We start from the raw sequence: 12,343 nt of genomic DNA, 5'->3' as shown, positions 1-12,343 counted from the left end.
CTGGCCTTCTTTACATGCTCTATTTTACAGAAAAGGTAGGTCTCACACATACATTAAGTGCTTGACTCCTGGGATTACTCCATTTGCAGGGGAAGCCTGGACAGCTTTTTTTGGCTTTTCTACATTCCTGTGTGTAGAAAAGAAGCCCCTACGCACCTGGAGCCACAGCAGCTCTAACTCTGGCAGGCTGGCTCCATGCACACTTCACCTGCTAAGCCTAGGAACAGCCTGACTACCTCAAGGCAGGTCTACAGTCAGCAAGCAGAGAACTCCACCTATCAGGACTTTGAATAAAATAAGGGTTTTATAGCAGATTATTTAAGAAAGCTCTCAGCCTGGGGCTATTTCAAGACCTACAGAAACACAGCGCTAAGTACAAAAAGAGGACTACAACCCTCAAATTCAGCCTCATTAGAGAACTGGAGTGAGGACAACTCACAGAATTACAGAATCAACCAGGTTGGAAGAGACCTCTGGGATCATCGAGTCTAACCGTTGCCCTGACACCACCCTGTCCACTAGACCATGGCACTAAGTGCCATGTCCAGTCTTTTCTTAAACACCTAGCACTACAAAACAGAACCTCTCTGCCTTGCATGGGGTTAATACATTCCCATGTGTGAATACTGCCATGTTGCATGAGCAGTCCTCTTGCGGCACGATTTAAAATACTTGGTGGTTTCGAGCCAACCTGTTCTTTGTTTTATCCTACACCATGATACATCAAGTTACTAACATATGGGTTGGGTAGTACGTTGCATAGTGTGTACTGTGTGGGCTGAACAAGGACTTGGCAAAGGTATTCTTAGGCACCTTCTGTTCTTAACTGCTGTGCACTATTAAATAACCACGCTCTGCTTCAGAAATGGCTGTGCCATAGGAACTGGCAGAATGATTCCTCTAATAACCCCGTAAATTGCTTCAGGAGGAAAGGGCTTTACTGTGGGTTTTGACTGTGCACATGTAAGGTAAGTAACTACATCTTGAAATATTACCTTGTGTATCTGTGCTTGGGAAAGGTGTAAGATGTTACAACATAGTATGGGTCTATCAGGGTCCTGCTTTCAACGCGTCTGCAGATAGCTTAGCTGACAGCAGCCTGGAGTTTCGCTGTGTTTTATTATCCCTACAAACATGTGCATGACTGCAAATGCACACAGTGATTTACAGAACACAAAGAATGCTGCCTCTGCCTTCCAAAGTGGAAGACCATCACGTCTCTTGATGCGAGATTGCTGCTAGGAAGAGCGGCTGGACTGACTGGCCTCAGAAGCAATCACTTCTGCTGCACTGTGCAAGCAACAACAAGGCGAGTTCTCCACTTCACCTCACCATTGCGGCTGACCTCTAGCTGGTACCTTCCCAGGAAAGAGGCCTCTTGCTATTGTTTCTTCTAATGTGTCTACTAGCAGCTCACCTAAGCTGCCACCTCATTTATACACAGGCCAGCAAACAACCATCCGCTGGAAATTACTCTGACCTACTAATAACCTTTGGGGAACGTGAACAGGCAGCTTCCAGACTGTCTCCCAAGAGCCACTACTCATGCTGAGGCTGTGCCAAATACCTATTTGAGCAACACCTACAGCTCTGGAACTGATGGAGAATTAGCTAGGCTTCATGCTACCTTCATGCTCGACTTGGTATTGCAGCTGTGTATCAAAAGGCAAATGAATTTCTTGGTTAATTCTCTAAGCATCTAGAAATTAGCTTTGGATTTACATCTGCAAAGATGACCATGAACAGCTCATAAAAAGTATTTCCCATTATAGATGAAGCATATTTTGTCTCTATATTTATTAAATACTTCTTGCAGTGATATTAAATGTTCAACTTATTAAATCTCTTTATTATTCCTTCGTGTGAGAACCAAAGATATTACCGCTTTCTCCTCACACCCTTCTTCATCTGTAAATTGCCATTACCCTTTAATAAGGTCTGAATATTTTTAGGCCCATCTTAATTATAAGGGAATAAAGATGCAGAGATGTTAACCACTTGTCCATAACCATTCACTGAAGTCAAAGGGAACAGAACATTCTTCCCTGTTAGATCATATTTTCTTCTCCTGAACAGTTCATAAATTTCTAATGTTTAATTTGTGTTTAACTAGACACTTTTTTTTGTTCTTCTGTGGGTAGAACCAAGCAAGCCAAAACTGTAAGCTGTTGCCCATCCCAGGAAGGACAGCACTACTATTCTTTTCAGAAAAGTGTGGTCAGGAAGTAAATGATGTCTCATCCTTATACACTTCCCATAGCAAAGGTCTGGAGTCCAGCTCCCAGATCAAGAGCTTCCCTGTGTGCATGGTTTAAGGAATCTATGCAAGAGTCTCCAGGTAACCACTGCATTTAAAATAGAGCACACATCCTAACTTATGTGTTGCCAACACTCTTCTAAATAACAGCTGAAAAGGGTTTTTTCCCCCCCCTGTTCAGCCCTAAGTTTAGGATGGAGTTCCTAGGCTTCACTGGAGCTTTGTCACATGGCTTTCATGTAACTCTAGACAGATTTTCTAAATATCCTCATGCCTGAGTTTGCTCACTTGATCACCCCATGGGGGTCATTTATAAGCACAGAAACCATCTAGGGCAAAGGCTGTCCTTTTTAGCCTGGCAGCCAGAATCCCCCAGTCGCCGTCGCCCAGCACTTCTGATCCCATTTTTTAAACAAACTTGACAGAAAGGTTGAAGTCTCAAAGATACCAAGTTTGAGATCAGACCTACAGCAGCTGTGTGGAGGATAGAGAGTCCGTAATTACTGCTCCTTCTGAGAAAAGGCCTTTATTATAAACTCAACCATTACCTGTTCTGTTCAGCGTGCTGTCTGGCCAACTAGCAAATAAGTAGCTTGGAATAGCCACATAACGTTTTCTCTTCTACAGCCTGTAATTAGGGGGTATTCTGGCATCATGGAGGGCCTTAAGAGAAAGGAACGGGGTACGGGGTACCACCCTTCCTTAGCTCCACAGTTCAAGGAACACCTTGAACAACAGGTGCATGATCCAGACTAAGGGTTTGTCCATACTATCGCAAAAAATATTAGTTAGAAGTAAAACAAAGCTTAAGAAACTCTGTTATCTTGCCACAACAGTTAAAGCTCTGTAACAGTAGTTTTCTTTGCAATTTGTAGTATTTCCCATCAAGTCCTGAGTTGAGGGATAAAGTCCACCCAGCTGATTCGGATTATATAACAAATGCATCTTTCTGTGTAATGAACATGGGATGCTAAGAGCCATTCCATTTGGTTATCAAATGCACCCACAGTTTTTCATTTTGCATTTGTGGTCTGCCAGTAACATACAGCAGACGTGACCGGGGCTGTGATCTGACTCTTAAAAAAATCCCTGCAGTTCCCATGGCCAACACCACGCTCTACATGCAGTGGCATTTTTCACAGTAGAAAAAAATTAAGCACAGGGCTGTCATTCATCATTTTCTGACAAAGGTTTTTGAATTGGATACATTCTGCTTTGGATCAGTGATTGTTTTATTTCCTATTTCAAAATGCTCCATTCCAGAGCTCTGTTTGGATTTCAGTTGGGAAAAAAAAGTATGATTGTTGAAGGAAAATACTTTTTGTAATTCCAGAAAGGTTAATATACTGACTGGGACAGCGGAAGGATGTGTAGGGTTGTTCCAACTAGTTATTTGGTTATGCTACTTCATCTTGTCTTTTCAGAAGTGCCTTATCAACATATTATCATGAACAAATTTAAAAATTGTTAATTAGTGTTGTGCTTTGAAATCAGACATGGCTGGATCAGTGGCAAACATACTGTGTCAGTATGGTGACTCTACATTGGTGAGAGTCACTTCTGCTGCAGCATGTTTGAATTTAGACAGCCACTCTGATCCTGAAATGCTAGCATGTGGCTAACCAGCTACCCTCTTTTTCCTTGATGGCAGCTTCCTTTGCAGCGAGAGAAGTGACCCTCACCAAGATAGAGTTGTCATACTGATACTCTATGTCTGACATTGATCCACAACTCCTTTCTAGTTAGAAGGCTTTTATCACTCACATTTCACAAATGCAAAGGCTGAACAAAAAAAGTGACCTACTGACTTCTGTAAAGTAGGGGAGGGGTCCAGCCCCAACTGCTCTGGGGCAGAAATGCCAAGGGAGCCTGTGGCCAAAACGCCATGGGGACAGTAAAACACGCTGTAGCAAAAACTGCTGCCAGAGGGCAAGCAGTGCCCTACAGAGGGTAGGAAGAACGGTTTACAGAGAGAGCAGCTTGCAAGGCATCAGCTCTAAGGGGAAAATGGCCACTGCCTCTGCCCCCCTGAAATCATCTTCACCCTTCTGTCCTCCACAAGTGCACATTTGCAGCAGTAATGAGAGGGGTCCCAGGCATGAACTTGGCCTCCTATTCCCTGCTGACCTAATGAGGCAACCACAAACTAACACTGTGCTGGTGGCACTAGAAAAGTTGGACCATGGGGCCCTAAGGGATGCAAACATCATTGCCAGAGCCAGGATTAAAATGCAGTTTCTCTGTGTTTCTTCTGTTCATACCACTCTACCAGTGACCATCATTCCTCCCTTTCCCAGCCCTGCTCCCAGCAAGAGGACCGAATGTTGTGCCTGGCACCGCAAATTACCATTTTGGCTTCCTCCGCCAGAGTCACTTGGGGCTAAGGGAGGGGGGTGTGACTTATCCATCAGCACAGCAGGAGACGGGACACCAGCTACAGGAACACTGGGGATGTAGTATGGACCTGGCATGGTAGAGACTGCAGGAGGGTACCCAGCTTTTGCTGCTTTGCCTGCTACATACACTGAAAAAGAAACAGAACAGCAGTCAACACTACACCAGCCTCCCACAGACCCACACAGCACGTGGCCGAAACCTGCACATCACCAAGATTGGTGGCAAACCTGCAGGAGACAACCAGACAAATGAAACGACAAGGACCAATCTGAATTTCTCCAGGCCTCAAAGGGCACTGAGGGGAGTTTAAGAAATGCACGTGGCAGGTCAGATGAGCCCTGCAAGATGCCCAGCAATTGACAGACATCCAGGGTGTTACAGCCAGCATTACCACTGCCATGATTTAGCTTTAAAAACAACTGATCACTCAAGCAGCAGGGATGAGGCTCATGAAACTTGACAGATCTGCCTGAGGCTGACCAGGAACCTTGCTGGGTTGCAAGGATTTTGCACTGTTGTAGAGGGCAGCTGCTTTGCATTGCTGGGAGGAAACCTCCCAAGATGCTCTTAGCTCTGACCTGCAACTTCACTGACACGACAACAACCTGGGAAGGGGAGCGTGACACTTTGGAGAAGCAGGCACAGCTACCAAGGCAGGGAGGGCTCAGGGAATTACATTTGTAATTAACTTTGAGCGCTCAACCATTGAGCAATAGGTCAGATGCTTCACTCCCTAAGAACTAGTTCTTTAGTCAAGCAAAATGCTCAGGGCAAAGCAAGTAATATTAGCAGATTCTCCTCCTGTTCTGCCAGGGAACAGAAGTAGTGTAGGAGATGATCTGTGCCAGGCTTGGACAGGGTCACTCACATGCCCGGGGACAGCAGCAGGACTCAGGACAGCAGGGGCAGCGGACGTAACAGCAGCAGCTGTGTGGGCAGCACTGGCACCAGCAGATCCCCACCAGGAGAAAGAACAGGAACGCCCCCAGGATCACCAGGCCCACAAAGACCCACTCTGGAAAACAAGAGGAGAAAGAGAGATACTTACAGGATTGCAACCACTGTGGAAGGGAACGTCAGCAACGTCCTTCCAGGGGAGAGCACAGGGGCAAAACAGATAGGTGAATAATAGAAGTGGACTTCTGCTGGTCTAGGACTACGTCCCCCTCTAAGTTGAAACAGAAATGGCACGTGACAGTGAGAAATGGAGCTACAGAAATGTGGTCCCTTACTGCAACGTCTCTGGCTGGCTGCGAGGTGAGCAGCATGGAGGCAGGACCTCTGGTTCCCCAGCACAGAAACCCTTCACCTCATGGCAGACCCGTATGCACACCGCAGGACATACTCCATTAGCATTTGGATCTCATCAAAGACTCATTCTTCCCGGCCATGTTCATGCCCTGCTTGTGTGTTTGTTCCCTCCCCACATTCTGGTTTTAACGGGACAAACGATGGTGAAAAGCAGGCTATAAATAGCCCAGTAAACGAGCCAGGCCTGCCCCTTCGCAAGTAGGCCCACGCATGCAATTATTCTTTTGAATGTGCCGAACGAACATCCTATTCAGGCGCTGCAGCCAGCCAGCAAACCTAACAACCACTTACTTCTTTTTCCCCCCGCTGAAGTCTCAGATGATGTCTGCCAGGCCCCAAAAGGGAACGGCTGAAAAACACCCTACAAGTGAAAGCACAGAAGAGCTGGTTCACAAAAACCAGGATGGGGTTTGAACAAGAAAGGGAGCGAGAAAAGGTTTCTCAAACTTTGCTGCTGGGAAACCTGCAGCGGCAGCGGTGGGAGCAAGCGCCCAGCCCACGCTGGGGCAGCTCCCAGCTCTGCATCTGGCCACCCTGTGCTTTGCAGGGGACTGCGTGCCCAGGGCTGTGCCTACCGCCACATGGCCATTCCCCGGATTAAGGGAATGGTCAGTGAACACATTGGGACTAAGACATTTCAAGACTTTGAATGTCTAGGAGGTCTGGAGTTCGTTTAATGTCGGAGACATGCACCAGCCTATCTAGAAGTCAGACCGCTGGTGAGAGAAAATCTTCAACTACCTGAAGGGAAGTTGTAGTGAAGTGGGAGTCAGCCTCTTCTCCCGGGCAACTAGCGATAGGACAAGAGGACACAGCCTCAAGCTTTGCCAGGGGAGGTTCAGGTTGGACATTAGGAAGAATTTCTTTTCAGAAAGGGTTATTAGCCATTGGAATGGGCTGCCCTGGGAGGTGGTGGAGTCACCTTCTCTGGAGGTGTTTAAGAAAAGACTGGACATGGCACTTAGTGCCATGGTCTAGTTGACAGGGTGGTGTCAGGGCAACGGTTGGACTCGATGACCCCAGAGGTCTCTTCCAACCTGGTTGATTCTGTGATTCTGTGTGGGGAAAGACTCCAGGTGTACCCAGGCGGTTATTCAACTACCTTGGAAAGATGGTAAGAAAACAAAGAAGCGGTGGCGCTGTTTGCAAACAGAAGTCCAGCGTTTACTAAGGGTTCTCCTGGTACGTTATTATTTAAGATGAAGTATTGATACAAGGATTGCAATGTGAGTACAGAATCACACTGGAAGACCAGTGCACCTCTCACCTGTGTCGCTAAGCTGAGAAGTCAAGGAAAAAGGTTCAGCTTGGAAAAATCAAAACTGAAGGTTTTTCTAGTTCTTAATAAAATGCAGAAATAAGAAGTGCCATTTTTGATTCATCCACAGCATTGTTTGAACAAAAGTAAAAATCTTTGCTCTGTTGGAGTTTTCCTTAACTCTTCTACAAACAATTCCTTTTTTTTAACGCCATTTTTAATCTAGAACTTACAATTTCCTTTAAAAAATGTCAGTGAAAGATCTGGCATGTACAAATCAAAACATTTCCCTTCAGAAATGTCAAGTGAAATGTTTTCTATTTTTTGAACATTTTATTTCTTTTTTGGCTGAAACAGATAAATTTCATTTGAATTTGCAGATAATTTTGGTCCTTGTGGAATAATTTTTTTTTGGTGAAGTTACTGTATGCTGAGAAAAATTCAGCTAATGAATAAGGAAATAGATGGAGGGAAGCATTCATGAATGGAAAAGTAAGAGCTGAGAGATTGCTGATACAGTTCCTCAAGTGCCAGTTCTCGGAACCATCTTATCTAATATTTTCACGAATTACATTTACACAGAAAATAATAATGTGTTAATGTATCTTGAGGGTAAGAGGTAGGGAAACATTGTCACCAAAGATGAAGACTGGGATATACTACATAAAGGGCCAGCTGTCCTTGGGCCTACAATAAGAAACACGAGATGCAGCAATATACTGAATTTCAAGGTATGCAGCAGTACTTTCAAGGTCACACGTTCAAGGATTAAGAACAATTTCTGTTCTGAACAGGACTACACAAGTTGAAAGCAACTGAAAAACAAGAGAAATGATCCAGTCTACTATTCCATCACAGGACAACTGTAACCGCTGATGCAATACAGCCACAAAAAAGGCAAATGTAATCCCATGCCCAATAGAGGAGGAATTTCCAGTACTGTTAAGGAAATATTAATGCCATCATACAAGGTCTCCATGTAACTTCATCTGAAGTTACTGATGTTATACAGCTCTGGTCATTTTGTACAGAAAAGATGAGTTTGGGTTGGAGCAGATGCAAAGCAAGGATTTGAGGGGATGAAGGGACTCAAGAGCCTGCTTTGCAGCAGGAGAGCTGAAGCTCGCTGCGTTAGTCTGTTAAAAAAAGGGCTGAGAGCAGACGTAGCTGCTGCCTGTAAATATGCTAAGAGGATGAACACTAGGAGGAAAAGCAAGTATTGTAGTTAAAGGTCTTACATAAATAGGCATAAACAGGCTATGAGTAATGTAGATGGAAGCTAGAAGGCACACATCAAAGAAAGCGATCCAATGGGAGAGAGAAAGGCCAAACTCAGACTACTTTTAAGCTTGCTAAGCTTATGGAAAGGATGAAATTACATGGCACTTGGGATAGCAAGCAAGACAGCAAGCCAGACTATCCTCTCTAGTCCTGTACTTCCTAACCTATGCCAATCCGAGCAGGGCAACAGCTCAGTGGCTTTTTCTTTTGTCATGTTCTCATCTTGTTCTCTATGACCGTCACTGATACAGAGAAGGAGGTGAAATAGTATCGCACGGCAAGGGGCCAGCCAGAGCTATGCAACGAAGCTCAGATGGCAGATCTCCAGAGCTATTAGTGAACAGTTCACAACCACTCCATAAAGGATAAAAGTCTGAGAGAGGGAAAAACCAAACAGCAAGTCCATTGTAAGTGTATCTGTGGTCTTTCTGAAAATGTTCTAGGAGGATAAAAGGAGGTCAGGTTAGTATGTACATTGGACATTGCAAGATATGCACTCAGCACCAGGAGTGGATGTTTGAAATCAGTGTCCCAGCCACAGGGACCTATGAATCAAAAAGGACTTCATTTCACATCAAGTTAGACCATTTGCTTCTCAGATAAGGTTAAGAAAACAGCAGAAGAGCCTGCTGGCTCCTCCTTTATGCACAAAACTGGGATTCAACCACTTTTACCTGCAATTCCTTCATCCTTCCTCCTGTACAACTGTTATCTTCTGTCACAGCCCTTCCAGATACAACTGTGTAACCCTGAGATTCAAATGACTACCACGCTGAAACGCTTATGTGTTCTCGCTGTCTGGAAACTACTGTTTTGTGCTTGCAGGAGCATCTGCTGTCGTTTATTCAAGTAACAGGCAATGCTAACAGCTGAAATGGGGTTTGCCGCTGCCTTTTACACTTTCTTGTTGTTTATACCCATGCAGTGAGGGTACCAGAAAGCTACCTGTCCAACACACAAGAATTTTATACTCATTGAATAAAATTGTAAATAGTAGGGGAAAAAATGTTAGGCAACAGAGAATCAACTTCTGTCTATGATGAAAAGACCAATCCCTCTCCTGCCATGCTGAACTTCCAGGGGAGCTTTGGGTGACACTGGAGGCAGGGGAGTGTCTGCCTTCTCTCCCTTTGCATCTCTGGGACAGAATTGAAAATAGCTTCACACATTTATGTGGAGTTGCATTTTTGCACAAATGTGTGAAAGAAACACTCCTTGGGCACTGTCAGGGGATGATCAGATGACTCAAGGGCTAAATGTTCTCACAGCTTTTCCCTTTCAAGGGCCATCTGTTGCACACTCTCCATTTCCTCTGCAAGGAGCACTGGAACTGGTGACTCTCATTAGTTTGGCTAGCGAGGGATTTATCATGGGCAGAGAGCTTTCATGTCTGGTCCAACCACCTGGTGTTGCCTAGATAATGGCCTGGCTACGCAGCATAAGAGGGGCTGTGCCGCTGCTGGGTTGCTAACCAGTGCTCTGGTTTCTGGCACCTCCTGAGTTACCATCTGTGGTGATGGCTATAATGGTACTCACAGGACAGGGTCTGGGGAGCAGAAGTTACTACTGCACAAGAGCAGCTGACGTACAAAGCCATAGGGGCACATGAGGCTGCCGAGGTCTCGCAGGCTAGAGCAGTGTTACCTTGGTGCTAGCAGGGGGAGAGAAGAGAGCTTGATATAAAACCTCCCCTGAACAGCACCGGTATTTCTGCTCTCACACTGATCCTGGCATGACATCAACCATCTCTATGTATGGCCATTCCTTCCCCAAGTCCCAGCATCAGCTCTCTCAGATGCCAACCCAACACACTTTCCCAGTAAGCGATAGTCTTTTCCCTTTTTATCCCCAGAGAAAACACACGTGAGATGTACACCACATAAAGATGCTGTAGAAGGATAAACAGACAAGATGACAGAGGACTGGGTGATTGAAGGGTGAAATGACTGAATACCTGGCATAATCTCCACAGCAAAACTGGGCAAGAGATCAGCAAGCAGCCCTGTCCTGCCTAGAAAAGACAGAAGGAGGAGAACAAGGAGAGAGGTTACTGCAAGAAAAACACACTCCCCAGCCCCTGCCTTAGCCTCCAGTCCCCTTCCTCATCGGCCCACTCTGTTAAGTGAATTTCTGTCATCAACCATAGATATCATCCTGCTCGATGCCTAGTGCCTGCCTCTGCACTTCTGCCGTTTCTGTGTCCTTGCATTTTATCAGCAGAGCTGGGGGGAAACAATCTGGAACAGCTTCTCTCATCTAGGCACAAAATGACAAGAAGAGGGAGGTCCCCTTAGCGTGGTTACACAGTAACATCTTTCTGGAGTTATGCTCTGCGCATGCAAAAAGCTCCTGGAAATGCACACAGCCCTCAAACAGAAGGATTTAGTTTAAAAATGCACTGATGTAGTTTGGATGAACGTGAAACATCTTTAACCCAAGGCCCTTGACAAGTCAGCCACATGCATTCGGTACCCGTGGGTGGTGCTGTCCGTGTGGGGCTTTGCACCTGCAGAGACAGCGCCAGGAAAGGAGTCTTGAAGTGAGTGTGTGCTACTTATTTCAAGGTGCACGAGCAACCTGGTAAGACTGTGTGATATAAGGCCAACTCTCAAGCGAAGCGAATCAACCAGGGAAGGATTCGTGTAGAAATTTGTGGAATCACTTTGCAAAAGGAAAAGAAAAAAACAAAGCAAGTCAAGTTCTAATTTATAACTGAATACAAACAAACCCCAAGCCCAAAGGCAGCTTGGTGCCTATTTGTTTTGGCACTGAATGTCTGGGGTATTTCTAATACACAGCAAACATCCTGCACAGTGTTCAGCTATAATTTACACGTACCTGTGCATCGGCAGAACAGTCCTACGTGCAGCTGTGCTGCATACTCCTTTATATAGCACCAGGATCATGCTAGGTTTTTTTAAAAAGACATGCATAAGGTAGGAGAGCTGCACTCTGAAAAGAGACATACATTGTGGACATAACAGAAGCAGCTAAGGATAAGCCAGTGCAAAAGTGGTAGAAAGCTACCTTTAACCTCCCCACATGCCCTCAGGTCCTGCACTAAGCAGCACTCAGACACAATGATGAAAAGGATCCCAAGTTCCTTGGCCTTTAGTCTGTCCTTGAACCACGTTATAATCAAATTCCCAGTGTCCGTTTTTTCTCAGTGCTTCAGCAGAGGTTCTGTAGAGATCAAAAATCCACAAGGATGCCTGCTGGAGCAGTAATAAACATACTGTGAATGCAGGCAGCGCTTTGCAACCAGTTGCAACTCATCAAAGCTGTCTAGTACTCACACTAACGCCATCATGATGAGGTGCTCCTGAAGCCTTAGCTAAAGATACCATGCTGATCCTTCAGGTAATTTACTACTTTGAAGGAGAATTCTTGTCATCAGTCTACTGCAACATTTTCATCTACACATACAAAGAGCTTCATGACATTCTTTGCAGTCCATTTTCTGGAAGGATCAAGCGTCCAAACTGCTCACAGCTAGCTTGGTATGGGAAAACACTCACGTATCCTTCTGCTCCAAGATATAGGCACATATACTACAGAGGTGTGGCTTAAGTCCTGGATGCCACAAGTGGGCTCCAAAGACATTCAATAAATGTATGCTTTGTGTCACAGTATGCAAGATTTCCATTAAGTTCCACGTGCATATTAAATATATTCCTTATGTTCTCAGTACACACAAAAAAATAGGCAATTCTTGCATAGGCCTCTGTGTGTGTGTGTGTATGTGAACAACGCACACGTGAATCACATGCACGCAGAACATATGGGCAGACACGGGCGTGCAGCTTGCCTCCCATGTGTTATTATCTCCGCACAAGCTC

The 12,343-nt window shown here is 45.2% G+C and overlaps 1 protein-coding gene across 5 annotated transcripts in view; it reads right to left on the bottom strand.

Moving 5' to 3' along the window:
- The window catches only part of ILDR2 (immunoglobulin like domain containing receptor 2), a 42,259-nt gene that overhangs the window by 9,145 nt on the left and 20,771 nt on the right, over positions 1-12,343 (bottom strand). For 3 of the 5 annotated variants that reach the window (XM_068424961.1, XM_068424962.1, XM_068424960.1), the window contains exons 4-6: positions 10,459-10,515; positions 5,523-5,669; positions 4,605-4,781 (exon numbers count right to left, since the gene is read on the bottom strand). In XM_068424961.1, the coding sequence (XP_068281062.1) occupies positions 4,605-4,781; positions 5,523-5,669; positions 10,459-10,515 (381 nt within the window). The remainder of the gene's footprint in view (positions 1-4,604; positions 4,782-5,522; positions 5,670-10,458; positions 10,516-12,343) is intronic. The other 2 variants (XM_068424963.1, XM_068424964.1) reach the window with 1 other exon arrangement.

Source organism: Nyctibius grandis, chromosome 2 (genome assembly GCF_013368605.1).
Source record: "Nyctibius grandis isolate bNycGra1 chromosome 2, bNycGra1.pri, whole genome shotgun sequence".
Taxonomy (NCBI): Eukaryota; Metazoa; Chordata; class Aves; order Nyctibiiformes; family Nyctibiidae; genus Nyctibius; species Nyctibius grandis.
The sequence above is the reverse complement of the archived record's forward strand: the minus strand, read 5'-3'. Positions and strand labels throughout refer to the sequence as shown.